Consider the following 18,335-nt stretch of genomic DNA (forward strand, 5'->3'; position numbering starts at 1 on the left):
GAGGGAATAAAACCTCTTAACTAGTGCCAGGTGGGTAATTAATCACTTTAACTACGAACAATCATGCTTAAGCTACATAATCTTTACTCCCTGGAATGGAGATAAGAAACGCCCTAACCTTTGTAATAGAGATTGATAGGATTGAATCAACTGGTATAAATACAGATGTAATAAGACAGCAAGACAGAACTTAGAATACGGAACCAAGAGAGACGGGACCTAGGCACAGAACCTACACAGAACGTTCTCTAGAGACAGAAGGACTTCGCTGGAGAGAATATGGCAAAAGATACTGGACAGAAACTGGCCTCAGAACCTAAAGACAGAACCTAGCGAGAGAACATGGCAAAAGATCCTGGACTGAACCTGACTACAGAAATTGGCAAGGGAACCTGACTAGAACCTGGTGACTGAACCTGGCTGGATAACCTGGACAGAACCTGGCTGGAGAACCTAGCGAGGGAACATGGCTACAGAACCTGGCTGGAGGACCTGGAGAACCTAGCAAGAGAACATGGACACATATCCTGGCTGGAGATCCTAAGCAGAACCTCTCTGGAGATCCTGACCAGAACGTGGCTAGAGAACCTTGCTATGATGATCATCTGAACGCCCTCTCCATGTCATTCCTTCTTCGCTGACTCCGTCCACACCTTTGGGGACCCCTGGACCTGCTGGGGTTGGACCCCGGCATAAAATAGCTATAAAATCTCCACATTATATTAGCAAAGTTATGTTTTAGTTCTAGAATATGGGTCTAAATGTGTGCTCACATCAACTGTATACAAGACAAGAGCATAGTCTATCACAGTGAAGTGCACATATAGGAAACACAACCTGTGGCTACACTCCGAGATGCCTGCTCTCCACAAATGTTTCTCACTGATGAAGGGAAAGACACGGGGGATAGTAGTCCCTCTAAGAAAAGATACTTTTTATTTCAATTTTTACATAATTTATTTTTCATTTTAAAACTATAGTACATATGGCTTGTAAAAACAGAAAAATACCTGAAGAAAACATACTTCCTCATAAACCCACTATGCAGAATAACCGTCATTAGTCAGTCATTTATATTTTGGTACATTGCCCTCATATTCCTTCTTTATCAGGGCATATTTTTATGACTGGGTCATACCAAATGCACAATTTGGTGTGTTTCTTTAAAAGATTCTGTAAAGTAAAGGCTAATGCCCATCTTCTCCTTTCATCTCCTGCCTGACTGCATTCTAGGATTAAATGGGGCTGTCAGGAGGTCTCCTTCATTCTTTGTTGGCATGCTATCAGTATTCTTCACACTTCATTAAAAAGCCATAAAAACAATTACAAGACCATTAGCACAACCTTTTAAAAAGAAGCTTACTAAGGCTCACATAATTGTTGAGTCAAACATAGGACAACTCTGGCCAGTGTGGCTCAGTGGGAGAGTATTGTCCCATGCACCAAAAGGTCTTGGATTTGATTCCATTAGGGCATATGCCTGGGTTGTGGGCTTGATCCCCAGTAGCAGGCATGCAGGAGGCAGCTGATCTGTTTCTCTCATCGATGTTTTTCTCTCTCTCCCCCTCTCCCTTCTTCTCTAAAATCAATAAAAACATAGTTAAAAAAACAAACACATAGGACAGTGCCCTGTCGGCGGTGAGCTCCTGATTCCTGAACACGGATGAAACCACCGAATGGAGCAGAGAAGAGGTGTAGATGTGAACTGTACACAGGATGGGAAGGTGAGTGGAAGGCTGCCTGTGCCAGGCTCTCGAGGAGTTTCCAATATATAATGAGGTTCTAGTCTACTGCTCAGAAAAGAAGAGCAGCTCAGGCTTCCTGTCCTTATTGGACCAAAGTAAGCACTAAGGATACGGAACTAGAGAACAAAGGCAGATGCATACATCTGAACATGGAGACCTCTGCTCCTAATGTGCTCTCAGGAGATGAAACGTGTGATAGAAATGAAGTGACAATGGACAGACACCTCTTTTAAAGGAATCTTTCTTTTATAAGAAACTTTCCTCATCACTGAAATTACGATTGCCATAACAGTCTTCAGAATATAAAAAGCTTACCGTACCCACCACCATTTTGTTTCCTATTCTATTCAATTTTATCAGACTAAAAAAAACAGTGCACGAGAAAAAAGTAATGATATACTTGTGTCAGAAACAATCCCCACAAATGGATTACAAAGAAATAATTTCCTTAAATTATAACCACTGTATGCCACTGCTCTAAGATCAACTTTCTGTCTCCCTCGCCCAAATGGTTTCACACAGGAAAAGGGCCATACCTCCTGCAATGTCCCATCTCCTCCGGCAACGATGATCACGTCTGTGTTTTCCATCAGTTCCAGCAGTTTCTTGGCCTGGCCCTCATAATCTGTCTGAAATACAAAGGAAGCCTTGGGTCAATTTATTATCCTAGGGCCACTGATGAAAGGCTAAAAAATACAGGTTATTAAATACATTGAGTATTTTCTTAAATTCTACATAATTGATAGACATGAAACACTAAATAGCTAACAAAGCAACTCTGTACAGTTTTTATAGTTTCTACCTTTAGAACTGGAAGGGACCTCAGAAACCACCCAGTCAGCTCCTTTCTTGATTTATCTGTTAACAGAAAGCTCATCAGAGAACCCATTTCCAGTCCAGTGCAGTCTAAGACATCATTTACCAGTGCCTTTTATCTGAAAGCAGGAAGTGCAAGTGCAAATATGAAGCAAATGGGATGAAAAGAGCACAGATTTGGGAGCCCAAGTGACCTAGATTAAGTCTCAACTCTGCTACTTTTTAGCTGAGTAGCCTCAAACTCTCAGATCTTAATTTCCTAATCAATGGAAGTATGTGTGTTAGGAGAGGGGATAATCATAGCTTCCCCATAATGCCATTGTAAAGCAGCTAGCAAAGTAACTGCTCATACCTGGTACTGTACTAAATCAAAGGGGGTTATTATTGTACACAGGAACATTGTACATAAAATACAGGTGTGACTCAAATTAGTCAAGACGCACGTAGGCATCACCATTTTTATTGATAATATTTATCTCAGATACATACGCAGACTTAATGGACCATCTAAGCCACCACCTCTAAAACCAAACATTGAATTTTAATAGACATAGTGCAACTAATGCTAAAATAAGGAAATACTCCCTCCATCTGACACTATACTAGACTAATAGGTAAAAATTAAAGATTTGGATTTCAGAGAGACTATAAAGCACCTGAGCCAATAAGTCAGTTAACACAAAGGAAAAAGGAAGTCCCTAAACTAACACCATTAATTTTATGATGAATGTTCCTACTTTTATTCTAAAAATTGGAATGACTGGTTTTATAATTATATATTTTCAAATATTTCATTAAAAAATATGCCAATCCTAATTAAAAGGATGTTTGTGAGCACCCCGAAATGGGTGATCATTGGGAATGAGCATGGGTTGGCTAAGAGTGATGCATTTCAGACTCATGCTCATCTCTGACAGGTCACTAGATCCACAGATCTGGGAAACTAGGCAGACATTATAACTGGTTTTCAGCAAGGCACCTGGCAAGCTATTTAACAATATCCTTGGAGACAAGGTGGAAAAATATGGAAATAATATGTTAGAATACAATTAAATTAGATACCAGTCTAGGCTCAAAGTGAGATGCTCAGCGAAGCAGCATCAAAGTGTAGGTAGAGTCTTAGTGACAGCTCTTCAGGGTTCTCCCTTCAGCCTCTTCCTATACACACTGTATCAACAATGGATGCCAATTATAATTTACTGAATTCGAAAGTAAGACAAAGTTGATAATCTTGCCCCTCCTTCTTTGTCCAACCTCACCCTCTCTCCCTGTCTCTCCTGGTTCATTCCACCCCAACAACAATGGCCTCCTTACTCGCACTCAATCACCCAAGCACACTCCCGCCTTGACTATGCAGTCTGCTCGGCCTGGACTCTTTCCCTCTTTGAGCAGCTGCATGACTCACTCATTGCCTTCAGGTCTCTGTTCAAAGGTCATCTTATCCGACGGGCCTTCCTTGGTATTCTGCACTAAACTGACATCCCTATTACTCCTGGTCTCTTTACCCTGCTTGATTTTTCTCCTTGGCATTTATCATCATTGGAAAAATTGTGTGTTTATTTGTATGTTTCTTTTCTGCATCCTTTCCTTTCACACTTTGAATGGAAGCTCTCTGAGGACAGATAGGGCTTACCTAATAGTAGGCACTCAATAAATATTTGTATAAAAAGCACAGGCAGGAAAGAGCCAAAGTGCAAAAAGATCTTGACAGATTTAACAGACCATAATTTAAAAGGTTACATGAACAGGGATAACACATTTGAGGCTCTGATCTTAAGATGAAAATTCTAAATGCACCAAAGAGGAAAGATAAAAAGTGGCATAATGATGCAAAAAGATGAATCAACACATTAACCTCACACTTTTCCTAAAAATTAACTCAAAATGGGTTGTAAACTTAAATGTAAAAGAAAACTATATAACTTCTAGAAAATTGCACAGGAGAGGATCTAGATCAGCGGTTCTCAACCCCTTTGGGGGTCGAACGACCCTTTCACAGGGGTCGCTTAAGACCATCGGAAAACACATATATAATTACATATTGTTTTTGTGATTAATCACTATGCTTTAATTATGTTCAATTTGTAACAATGAAAATACATCCTGCATATCAGATATTTACATTATGATTCATAACAGTAGCAAAATTACAGTTATGAAGTAGCAACGAAAATAATTTTGTGGTTGGGGGTCACCACAACATGAGGAACTGTATTAAAGGGTCACGGCATTAGGAAGGTTGAGAACCACTGATCTAGATGATCCTGTGTTTGGCAATGAGTTTTTAGATAAATCAACAAAAAGCAAGATCTATGGGAGAAAAATAGACAAGTTGGACTTTCTTAAAATTAACAACTTCTGCTCTGGGAAAAACACTGTTAAGACAATTACAAAACAGCTTTACAAGACTGTATAAGAGAAAATATTTGCAAAACACATATCTGATGACTTGTATTCACAATATACAAAGAACTCTAGAAATCAACAGTAAGAAAACAAACAAAAAACAAGAGCAAAAATCTGAACAAACATCAGACCAAAGAAGATATACAGATGGAAAATATACAAATGAAAATATGGCCAAGACCGGTTTTGCTCAGTGGATAGAGCGTCAGCCTGTGGACTGAAAGGTCCCAGGTTCGATTCCGGTCAAGGGCATGTACCTTGGTTGCGGGCACATCCCCAGTGGGAGGTGTGCAGGAGGCAGCTGATCGATGTTTCTCTCTCATCGATGTTTCTGACTATCTCCCTCCCTTTCTCTCCGTAAAAAATCAATAAAAATATATTTTAAAAAAAAGAAAAGAAAATATGGTCAATATTGTATGTAACCCACTTTTGCCCTCCCTTGAACATACATTCCCATTAGAATGGCTACAACCCAAAACACTGACAACACAAAATGTTTACAAAGACACAGAGCTATAGGAAATTTCATTCATTGCTGGTGGGAATGCAAAATGGTACAGCCACTTTGAAAAGGCAGTTTGGCGATTTCTTTTTCTTTTGAGGGGGGAATTTTTATGAGTTTTTTTGAGTCAAACTGATGACATGCTGGAAAGCAAGACCCTAAATGCTCCCCGGCAGTTTCTTACAAAGCTAAGCACACTCTTACCATACAATCCCGCAAATGCCCTGTTAGGTATTTACCCCAGTGAGCAGAAAACATGTCCAAAGAAAAACTTGCACATGAATGTTTATAGCGGCTTTATTCATAATTGCCAAAATTGGAAGCAACCATTCAGTAAGTGAATGGATAAACAAACTGTTGTACATCCATACAATGGAATATTATTCAGTGATAAAAAGAAATGAGCTATTAAGCCATGAAAAGACAGGCCAGTAAGGAGCCCAGGCTAGACCAGCAAAAGAACAGCTCTGACCAAGACTCATCAGCAGGAAAATAGTTGTCCAGGCAGTTTGTTATATAGCAATAGATAACTACTATAGAAATAAATCTAAATAAATCAACAATTATAATAATTGTTAATGGATTAAGTGGCCTAGTCAAAAGCCAAAAAAACTGATTTTTGAAATATCCTGTTTTGCACCTTTACAAATGGTGCATCTAAAACATAAGGATACAAAAGGCTGAAAGTAAAGAGATGTAAAAATTATGCCAGGCAAAAACTAGCCAAAGTAAGCTAGTACAACTACTACTAATAACAGGTAAGACAGACTATGGCAAAAAGCAAGATTAGTGCCAAAGAGAGTCACTCTATGATAGGATCAAAATGTAAGGAAAATAAAATAATCTGAAATTTGAGTGCATATACTAATAGTCTCAAAATACAAAAAGCAAAAATTGACAAAACCATGTCATGAAATAGACAAATCCACAATTATAATAGGAGATTTCTAATACCTCTCTCTCTGAATAACCTATAGCTAAACAGAAGAAAAAATCAGCAAGGGCATAGATTTGAGGCACACAATAGATTTGACTTAATGGACACATATACAGAATATGCTCTCCAGTAACTGATATAAATTCTTTTTAGGCACACATGAGACATTTATGAAAACAAACCACATGCTAGGCCACAAAACAAGTCTCAACAAATTTTAAAATACTGGAATTTATAGACTATACTCTTTGACAAAAACACCAATAAAATCAGAAATCATTAGCAAAAAGATTTGGAAAAAACTTTAAATTTGGAAATCTAAAAACATGCCTTCCTAATTCATAGGTCAAACAAAAATCATGATGAAAATCAGAAAATACTTAGCAATGAAAATATTACACATCAAAACTTCTAGGATGCATCCCAGTCAGCATAGCTCAGGAGGTCACAGTTTGATTTCCAGTCAGGGCACATGCCTGGGTTTCAGGTTCAATCCCCAGTGTGAGGTATGCAGGAGACAACCGAGCAATGGTTCTCTCTCATCATTGATGTTTCTATTTCTCTCTCTTCCTCTCTGAAAGCAATAAAAATATGTTTTAATAGAACAAAAACTTCTAGGATGCAGCTGAATTATGGTACATGTATAGCTTTCAATGTATACAGCAGGACAGAAGGGTAAAATTAATAAAAATAAACATCCACATTAAAATGTCAAAAAAGGACAGCAGAAAAAAAAATCCAAAGAAAGTAGAATGAAGGAAACAATAAAGATAAATTAGATATTAATGAAACAAATGAGAGGATCAACAAGCCAAAAGATGGCTCTTGGCAAGGATTAAACTGACACACCTCTCACAAAACTACTGAGAGAAAGAAAAAAAAGAGGGGACAAATAAATTATATTAAGCATGAAAATGAGATAGTACAGATGTTACAGAAATCTAAAAGTTAAAAAGAGGATATTATAGATATTATATATAGAAGTTTTTGTTCTATTAAGATATATTTTTATTGCTTTCAGATATTATGAACTCAATTCCAATTAATTTGAAAACACTGATGAAATGAACAAATTCCTTGAAAAACTTACCTTTCCAAAATTAATTCAAGAAACAGAACTTGAGTTCTTCTAGAGCCATTAAATAAATTTAATATAGATAAATAAATAAATCCCCAAAGAAAGCTCCAGGCTCAGATAGTTTTACTTGTGAGTTCAACCAAATATTCCAGGAACAATACTAGTGTCAAGTAAACATTCTATGATCTCTAATACACAGAGTATGCACTACAGAGACTTAAATAAATGTTAGTTTTTTTCCCCCCAACCCTGTTCCTCCATCATGGAGGCAGACAACTTAGTCTCAGATAAGCTAGAGAAGAGAGTTCACCATGAAATGGTAAATCGGACTAAATGACCGTTTACGTTGTTATTTAATGAAAGTGTGTAATGTTAAAAATAGGTTCTTCATAGACTTAGCAATATGGTAACAGTGATTTTCATCAAATATGCACTCCTTATACACACTACACACATATCACTTTAAAAAGTCAACAAAAATGGAGTCTTTAAGCATCTTCTAAGACAACACAATTCCCTCAAACTTATTTTTGTCACCTGTTTTTCTTACCTAAATCTTGCAAATTCTGAAGCTTTACCATTTAAAATTCCTCCCCAGAGATAATACCTCATCAGAGAAAAAATGTTTACCTGTCTATGGAACTAGCAAAAAATTAAATTAATTACTCAGATTTGCAGGGGTTTTTTGTTTTTTGGAAAAAACACGCTATTTTCATCTTCTAAGAGACAATAATTCCACATCCTATCTTCACATGAAAGGAAATCAAGCTTATGCCTCCATCTAATCCTTTTCTGAAGATGAAAAGCTGACAATGCTTTATAAAAACAAAATTGCCTTAATTATCAGAACAAGTACACAACATTGATTGCTCTGCTCTTGTCGTAAGTGGTAAGTGATTTCTGCAAACAAGTCAGGAGAAGAGGCTATGTTACAAGGAGTAGGAGCTGGGATCAAGTCGACACTCTGGAGCAGTCTCACCTTAACGACAGTCACATCCATGCCAGATAAGTGCAAAATTGGGGCAGCATTTTTTTCAAACAGAGTTCTTGCTTTGCTGTAGACAAAGGAAAAAATATAAAAATTTTATCATGAGTTCTCAAGAGGACGAAGAGGAAGCCCAACCACCTTCTCTTGTGTAGAACAAGAATAGGGCTAGACTAGGGAAGAAACACTGTTCAAATAACAATGAGAAATGAGTTTCTATTGATAGAAACATAGAGTCTCTCACCCAGGGGCCTCAGGAATTTACTGTTTGTCTAATACAATAAGCTGTTACCCATTTGGGATGCCTCAGTTTATGGTCGTTCCTCTAGAGCAGGGGTGGTAAATGTCTGGCCCACGAGCCATTTGGTCTGGCTCTGCCAAGGCAGTAGAGATGAGTTAATTAAATGTCTGACCAACTACAATAGGCTAATTTTTAAGTTGATAATTTTGTATGGCCCACAAATGATATTATAAATATCCAAATGGCCCTTGGCCGAAAAAAAGGTTCCCCACCCTTGCTCTACACATATCTACATGGGATATGGCTCCACTGAGGAAGCAATGTTTGATTCATTCAACAAGTATTTATTGAGTACCTACTATGTGCGAGACAGGTGTAGGAGCTGGAGAGACCACATGAAAAAGCAGACAAAAATACTTGTAACTTAAGTATAATGTATTAAGTCCTCAAGGAGCTTATTAATATTCCAGTGGTAGAAGGAAGAGAATGTATTTACTGTAACATTTTTCATATGCCCCAGGGAACAGAGTGAACCAAACAGAATATTGCTTAATTCTAACTCAGTGGACATAACCTTTGGGGAAGAAGCACATCATTTGTAACAATTCCAAATATTATATCCATTTCTTAAGTCTTAAACTGCAGTAAAATCCCTGGAGAAAGAGCAAAATGTTTTTCCACGAGGACCAAATTTCTGCTGGAACAGAGAAAGTTAGAAATTGCCTAACTACAGGATAATCAGCAGCTTGCCCCAAACTTCCAGGCACCATCATGCCCTTCTGTGTGTTAACCAGCACTATGTACACACCTGTCTTGGGAACTTTCACAGCAAATGACGACTAGTGAATTGCAAGAGAATCTTCAGGACTAGGCTTGAAGCCTTGCAAAAACAGACACCAAACCTTATGCGTCCCCGAATTCCCTAGCTTCCAAGAGTAAATATGTTCTGCCTGTCTGGCACAGGTAGAACATATTTAATAAGTATCTAATGAGTTAATAAACAAATGAATGAATAAACCCGTCCAAAAAATGCAGACCTGTAAATTCTGAGGAAAAGGAAATGACATGATTGTGATGTCTTTAACAAGAGCAACAGTTACAAAGCACTTAGAAGAGTCTGTGTATTTTAAAAGTCTCATACACAGCATTCCAATAGTGACTCTTGTCCAAGTCATGTCAGGATTCGAAAACGCCTAGGAATCAAAGGATGCAGAAGTTGCAGAAAGTCTCCAATTGCATAGTCTCAAAGTTGAATAAAATCCCTGGAGAAATGTTTGGGTGAAAGACAGGTCAACTTATTAGTACTTTCAAAACAGTCAACTAGCCCTAGCCAATTTGGCAGAGTGGATAGAGTGTTGGCCCGTTTTGGTCCCAGGTTTGATTCCAGTCAAGGGCACATGCCCAGTTGTAGGCTCGATCCCCAGTAAGGGGACTTGGAGGAAACAGCCGATCCATGATTCTCTCTCATCGTGGATGTTTCTATCTCTCTTTCTCCCTCTTCCTTCCTCTCTGAAATCAATAAAAATTTTAAAAAATTCAACTAGTCAAACATCTAACTTTTACATCCACCTTACTCAGCTCTCTTTCAAAACAAAATTTTTTTTTTAACCAGTGATGCATGCTTTAACTTTCTAGACTACGTTTTATACTAGAAAGAGATGCAGAGGTAGCCAGTGAGGAACATGTATAGACCAAACTCAACATCCTCTACACTTAAGAGAATAACCACCAATGAGACAGAACACAAAACCTTTCCTATTATGAATTAAAGGAAATTGAGAAGCTTGGATACATGTTCACAAGAACCATTCAAGAGAATATCTCAAACCAAGGGCCTAACTGTGCAGGTAAAAAGCAAATTAAACAAATGTCCCCTATCTTTACTGCTGCTCTGAATGCTTAATAGAATGAACAGGAAAAACTAAATGGAAGTTTCTCCTTCCCAGCTCACCATTTCTGGGCCTTAACCGGACAATAATGGCTGAGGCAGTGATAATGCAAATATTTCTCCTTCCTGGGTGCTTTCATTACTAGAGTGATGAGAGACTTTCTGCTGGAAGTGGACTGGATCTAACTCTGAGAAGCAAAACTCTGGAGAAGTCTCAATCTGCTATATTCATCATTACAGAAAATCTGTAAACTCCTTTATGTTGGCTTAAGAAGTAAGACTGGAACATTTGGACTTTATTCATGCTTTTATGTGATGCTATGAGTATGGAAAATTTCTGAAATAAAAGACATTTTTTCCCCTTCTAATGTTCCATATAAAAGGTTGAAAAACAGGTGCTACCAGTAAGAAATGCATTACTTATTATATAATTAAGGGTGAGATAGCACCGGAAACAAAAACTTTATATACTTGTAGCAATTTCCAAGTTCACACATGCACACAAAAAAAGAATTACTCCTTAATGTATTATTTATTAATGCTAAACACACAGTCATCTTATTTCTTAAAGCTCTTTATATACTTTTAAACCAGTACTACATGATGAAATAGCTACACAATAAGTTATTAATTATGTGTCAGAGCAGAGTCAAGATGACAAAAAGAGTGCAATTTTGGTGAAAGCTTTAAAGAGATGCTGGAGAGTTCCAGAGTAGCTGCTTCCTAGGCTGTGCAGGGATTCGCCTGCTAAAGGGACCGTGACTTTAGGAGAGAAAGCCTTTCATAGCCTCATCCTTAGAGAAAACTGTTACACTTTTAAAACAATAATCTACCTTTAAAAAATGCAAATACATTTATATGTAAAAATGTAAACAGACCTAAAAATAGTTTTAATTTTTAAAAAATGCACGTATCTCTTAGAAGCAGAAACTCAAAATAACTGATTATACCTCAAAAATATATTGCCATATATTTTCCTTCATCAGAATTAGCAAGTTGCTAACTTACTAGGTTTCTAAGGGAATAGGACCTAGAATAGTTCAAGGAGGCAGTAGGAAAGGTGCAAGGACTTTCGGGAAGGGTGGGAGAGCAAAGCGGAGAATGTTGTGAACCCAGCCTGCAGGTAAATAACAACAGCAGCAGCTTATATTCCTTTTATCCATGCTTACTGTGAAATGGAAATAAGCCAAACACTTCAAAGGCATCATTTCATTTAATCTAAAGGCACCTATATATATGGTACTTTTATATGGGATGGCTATTCTCCCATTTTACAAATGAGTAAACTGAGCATTTAAATTAAGTAGCTCCCACAGTATCACACAGCAGAAAAGAGTCTACAGATCTGATCCTTCTAACCATGAAACCCACCGAGTTCTGTGGCATTCTGACACAGACCACCAATGACCACTCAGTTATTGTTGTGTTGTGTTAGGACCTGTTCAATTGTTGGTATTATTTAGTAATGTTGTTAAACAAGAATGATCAATAGGCATTATGACTGGTGTGTTTATGGGGAAGGAAGTGGCTTTAACGATGTCAGGCAAATAGGGTTCAATTAGGCAGAGCAATGGAGCCAATTTAAACAATCTGTAGGTAAATATCTTAAGCTGCTGAATTAAAAGAAGGCATGACTTGTCCTCATACCTGTGAAGCCGCACTCCGTCCCAAGAAATTACTAGAGAAGCTTATTTCAGAAACCGAAAGCCTTTCCTCTAAGATCAGGAATAAAACAAGGATGTCCACTCTCACCACTTCTTTTCAGCATAGCACTGAAGTCCAAGCCACAGCAATCAAACAAGACAAAAAAATTAAAGGCATATAAAATGGAAAGTAAAACTCTCATCATTTGCAAATGACAATATACTACATATAGAAAAGTTGAAAGACTCCACCCAAAAACTGTTAGAACTAATAAATAGCTTTAGTAAAGTTGTAGGACACAAAATCAATATATTGAAATCTATTGCATTTCTGTACACCAATAATGAATAAGAAAAAATAAGAAATCAATCCCATTCACAATTGCATTAAAAAGTATAAAATACCTAGGACTAAATTTAACCAGAGGTGAAAGACCTGTATACCAAAAAACTAAAAGAAGTTGGAGAAAGAAATTAAACAAGATACAAATAAATGGAAGGATATACCTTGCTCATAAATTGAGAGGATTAATATTGTTAAACTATCCTTACTACCTAAAGTAATATACAGATTCAATTCAATCCCTATTAAAATACCAATGGCATTCTTCTCAGAATTAGAACAACTAATCCTAAAATTTATATGGACCCACAAAGACCCCAAATAACCAAAGAAATCTTTAAAAAGAACAAAGTGGGAGGTATCATGCTCCCTGATATAAAACTATACTAGAAAGCTACAATAATCAAAACAGTACGGTGTTAGCAAAAAAAAAAAAAGGCATACAGACCAATGGAACAGAACTGAGAGTCCAGAAACAAGCCCACACATATATGGACAATTAATTTTCAACAAAGGAGCCAAAAACATACACTGAATAAAGAAAAGCCTCTTTAATAAATGGTGTTGGAAGAATTGGAAAGCCACATGCAAAATAGTAAAACCAGACACTGCTATCAGATACCATACATAAAAATTAACTCAAAATGGGTTAAAGACTTAAACATAACCCCTGAAACAAAATATGTATGTAGAAGAAAGCATAGGGACTAAACTTATGGACTGTGTTCTCAGAGAGGTTTTTGTGAACTTGACACCAAAGGTATGAGAAGTAAAACCAAAAATAAATGAATGAGACTATATCAAACTAAAAAGCCTTTGCACAGCCCTAGCCGGTATGGCTTAATGGATAGAGCGTCGACCTGCAGACTAAAGGGTCTCAGGTTCAATTCCAGTCAAGGGCACATGCCCAGGCTGCGGACTCTACCCCCGGTAGGGAGCGTGCAGGAAGCAGCCAACCAATGATTCTCTCTCATCATTGATGTTTCTATCTCTCTCTCCCTCTTCCTTCCTCTCTGAAATTAATAAAAATATATTTTTTTAAAAAGCGCTTCTGCACAGCAAAAGAAACCATCAACAAAACAAAAAGGCAACCAACTGAAAGGGAAAAGGTATTTGCAAATGATACCTCTGATAAGGGGCTAATATTAATATCCAAACTATAAAAAGAACTCATATAATTAACAACAACAAAAAATCCAATTTTAAAAAAGGCAGAAGACCTGAATAGACATTTGCCTAAGAAGACATACAGATGGCCAACAGATACATAAGAAAATGCTCAACTTCATTAGCTATAAGTGAAATGTAAATCAAAACACAATGAAATACCAGTTCATACCTACTAGAAGGGTTATTATCAATAAGACAAAGAAATAAGTCTTGGAGAGGATGTGGACAAGAAAGAATCCTCAGACAGTGCTGGTGGGAATATAAATGTATACAGCCACCATGGAAAACAGTATGGAGGTCCCTCAAAAATTAACAACAGAGCTACCATATGACCCAGCACTCCCCCTTTGGGTACCTTCCTGAAAAATGTGAAAACATTTATTCATACAGACATTATGTACCCATATGTTCACTGCAGCATTATTCTTAATAGCAAGATATGGAAACAACCTCACGACAGATGACTGAATAAAGAAGATGTGGTACGTATACACAATGGAATACTACTCAGACATAAAAAAGATGAAATATTGCCATTTTCGACAACATAGATCCTAAGAGTATCATGCTAAGTGAAATAAGTCAGATGCTGAAGGACAAGAACCATATGATTTCACTCATATCCTATATAATAAAAGCCTAATATGCTAAGTGTCCGGTCAGCCATTCAACCAATCAAAGCATAATATGCTAATGATATGCTAAGGCCACTCAACAGCTCACTATGACGTGCACTGACCACCAGGGGGCAGACGCTCTGACTGGTAGGTTAACTTGCTGCTGGGGTCTGGCTGATCAGGACTGAGCGAGAAAGGCCGGACACACCCTGGAGCTCTCCTGCGGTCCCTCTCTGGCTGCCAACCTCCCATGTCCCTCCCTGCCCCTATCGTGCATGAGTGGGGTCCCTCAGCCTGGCCTGAGCCCTCTCGCAACCCGGGACCTCTCAGGGGATGTTGGAGAGCCGGTTTTGGCCCAATCCCGTAGGCCAGGACAAGGGACCCCACTGGTGCACGAATTCGTGCACTGAGCCTCTAGTGTGGGATATAAAATAGAAAGCAACAAACAAACAAACAAAAATAAACTCATTGACAGACAACAGAGAGGAAGGAGAGAGGGGGAGGATGAAAAGAGTAAAGGAGGTCAAATACATGGTGATAGAAGGAGACTAGACTTTGGGTGGTGAGCACATAATGCAATATACAGATGATGTATTACAGAACTGCATGCCTGAAACATATTATCCAATGTGACCAAAAATTTTTTTAATTTTTTAAAAAAAGTACAAAGAGTTCCTTCAAACTCCTTGCCCCCTTACACACACAGCCTACCCCACTTTCAACAACCAGTGTGGGACATTTGTTAGAATAAAGGAACATGGACACAATTATCATCCAAGTATTATCTAAGTATTCTTCATACCTTAATTTGCCACAATTCCCTCACATGACCCTTCCAGGCCAGCCAGACCAGTTCACTGACTATCCTGTGACATATATAGCAAGAGACATGATTAGTTACTCCTGTCTCCAGGCACCTGACCCATGGACATGTCCTCAGTCAAGAAGACTGAGTGTTCTCCCTCTACTGACCTCCAAGACCTGGCTCGGGGATCACAGAAAGAGTGTTTTTGACCTTGCAAGCCCACAGAGCCTTGGGCCATCTCTGAACATCTCGTAACAGAGAAGGTCTAATAATTTACATCACAGCAGCAGGAGTTTTCCCAAGGGGCTACTGTCAAGCAGAGAAGACTTATTTGCGAGTGTTAATTCTGGAATGATTAGTGAACTTCGATTAGACAAGTTTGCTAAGCATCAGTTAGCTTTACAGTTGTACCCCATTAACCATTATTTCTCCATTACAAATAAATCTCTTATCGCTAGAAGAGTATTGAACCTAGTCCTTCCAACCCCAAACAATCCAACTAGCTGCCTGATAGTCTGACTTTTTCACTTTATGAAGCCTGAATAGGTAACAAGCCACCCACCCCTTGCAGGCTGCAGGGTTGAGAAAGACAGTTGCCTTCTTCACGTGTGCATTGGGAGGAATGAGCTGATTGCCAAACACCTAAAAAGGAAAAAAGACAAGTTGTAAGTCAATGTCCTTTTATTCAGTTAGTGATCACATATATTCCTTCGTTCCAAAAGAATTTATTCCCAGAAGATGTAATATCTACTCCAGCAGAAAAAAATGTTCTCATGATTTCATATTCACAAAAACACCATAAACAACAGCACAAAAGTGTGCCATTATTTAATAAGCTGAATTGTATATTGTAGTAAACAAACCTTACTTTACCTACCAGAAGTAACTTTTCTTTTCTCCATATGATATGGCTATGTTTATTATAAACCCAAGATGAGTAAGACATCAGTCAGAAGGAAATTTTAATCCACTTGTCTTTAGATTTCAGAGTATAATCTTTTTCTACTTCAACTTATTATTAAAGCTTGTTCATGAAGAATCTTTGTGTTATTAATCTATTAATCTTCATATCTTTATAGATTATATATATGTATGTCTATATGTGTGTGTGTGTGTGTGTGTGTATATATATATATAGATAGATATATATCTATATATATATCTATCTATATATATATATATATATATATCTCAAATAACCCTAATATGCTATCTGCATCCTCTTCTTTGCTACCTTGTATGATAACTAAATAGCATCCCCCGTCACAGGGAAAGAAATGTAATTAATGTTTACTTAGCACCTCGTATTTGCCACGTTCACACATTATTCTTAGTTCTTAGAAACCTCAGAGGTCTTAAATATTCTCATTTTTATAGATTAGAAAAACAAGATTCAGAAAAATTAACTCAGTCACATTGTTAATAAATTGCAGCCTAGAATGTACATCTATCTAACTACAAAACTCAAACTTTTCCTACTTTACCAACTCTAAAGAGCAGATCGAGGACAAGGCAGAATGAAGAAGCAGAGGTCTAGGCCTGGGGACTAGAAGGAGCTACTGCTATTGCGTCTGGGTTAGACAAGATCAACAAAAAGAATGGGAGGAAGAAAGCACCACAAAGGGCGAAATTCCAAGTCTTAGATGGTGGGGAGCAGGTCTGGGCCAAGAAGGCAGAATTCAACTACGAAAGTACAAAGTAAATGTAGGAAAAAATGAAAGTTAATGAGGTTTTTACTAAATAGATGTCTCTAACTCCACCTCCACCCTGAGAGTCCACTGGAGATCCTTTCTCACCACTGTCTAATTCCTGCTTTAAAAAAAAAATTTTTTTTTCTGAATACTTCAGAAAGACATACTGTTTCTTTGTTAAAAAAAAATTCTGGTACATTATAATTTCTACTCTGTTTTCACTCTTACTGAATTAGACCTTAACATTTTGCTGCCAAATCTCCAAGTATTATAATTTGTTCTTGTTCTATCCATATTATTTCTGCAATGTGGCCAGAAAGAATATAATGAACCAGGTTCCTATTCCAACCTGACTCCAGATCTATAGTTCCAGATTATTCCTCCTTGTCCTGGTTTCTAGTCTCTTCCAACTCAAGTCTCAAGTTTACAGCTGGTAAATGAGTTTATGTAAGACTACAGTGAGCTAAGTTTTCATGAGATAAAAAAGAATCATATTTTTTCAAGAATTTAGACTGTGAAGGGAAGGGCATAAACAGGAAAAGTAACTAGAGGAGGCTATCAGAATGAATTCACTTACATCAGACAGAGGAGGTAAACGTGTCCTGGGAAGTGGAGAATTAGAACAGTGGGAAGAGGTAAAATATAAGAAGGGGGAAACAACTCAAGGGACAGAGTCTCTGAAAAAATAAGAGGAGATGAAATTCAGGAAAGAGGTGGAGGCATCTTTCTTAAGAAAGGGAGGACCCTACAACCATTCTTAGAAAAAAAGGTTCCCCGTCCCAAGGAACTTTCCAGTTGCTAATGGCAAATTAGCTTGGGGTGGGGACCACCTCAACTTGAATATAAAGTTTGATTTCCAAAACAACTAGAGTCATATGAGATAAAACAAGCAAAGAAGTAATAAAATTCTGGAAATACAGATTTAGAACAAGTAGATAACCACTTGAGAGAGGAGTTTACCAATAGTACCTACTGTCACTGTCACCCACGAAAACATCTCCAGAACAATCAGCATGCTCACCACCCACGTCTCCTACTATAAGCATCACACCTTTTTGAATTCCTGTTTCTTTTTTTGGTATTTCTGACATCATAAACTTAAATGTCATATAACAAAAGGGCAACTCAGTCATGGAAATTCACCTGCAAGGTAGAATGTACAAATTTGGAGGAAAGGGAAGACCAAAAATATGGTCTTTAACTTAAGAGGATTCACAAGTCAACTGCAACTAATACAGCGAGATGCATGAATATTTAAGTCACTCTCTATGGGCTGGATAACAATGCATATGGTATGAGTCAGTTGGGCTAAAAGAGAAAGGCTTTAAAATATGAACCAACAATTATAACAAGTTTTGACTTGAAGAGGTAACACCTGTTCTGAACTGATATCTTTGGGGGTTATTCGGATCAGGGATGATTCAGGATGTCCCATCCTCAAGGACAACTACAGATGGGAACTAATTCC

The 18,335-nt window shown here is 37.6% G+C and overlaps 1 protein-coding gene across 14 annotated transcripts in view; it reads right to left on the reverse strand.

The window, feature by feature from the left end:
• AGK (acylglycerol kinase) overlaps positions 1-18,335 on the reverse strand; it is a 75,964-nt gene that overhangs the window by 26,889 nt on the left and 30,740 nt on the right. For 11 of the 14 annotated variants that reach the window (XM_036328517.1, XM_036328519.1, XM_036328523.1 and 8 more), the window contains 3 exons: positions 15,739-15,818; positions 8,464-8,539; positions 2,282-2,374 (listed from right to left, as the gene is read on the reverse strand). In XM_036328517.1, coding sequence (XP_036184410.1) covers positions 2,282-2,374; positions 8,464-8,539; positions 15,739-15,818 — 249 coding nt within the window. The remainder of the gene's footprint in view (positions 1-2,281; positions 2,375-8,463; positions 8,540-15,738; positions 15,819-18,335) is intronic. The other 3 variants (XM_036328527.1, XM_036328530.1, XM_036328529.1) reach the window with 1 other exon arrangement.

Source organism: Myotis myotis, unplaced genomic scaffold (assembly GCF_014108235.1).
Source record: "Myotis myotis isolate mMyoMyo1 unplaced genomic scaffold, mMyoMyo1.p scaffold_m19_p_11, whole genome shotgun sequence".
NCBI lineage: Eukaryota > Metazoa > Chordata > Mammalia > Chiroptera > Vespertilionidae > Myotis > Myotis myotis.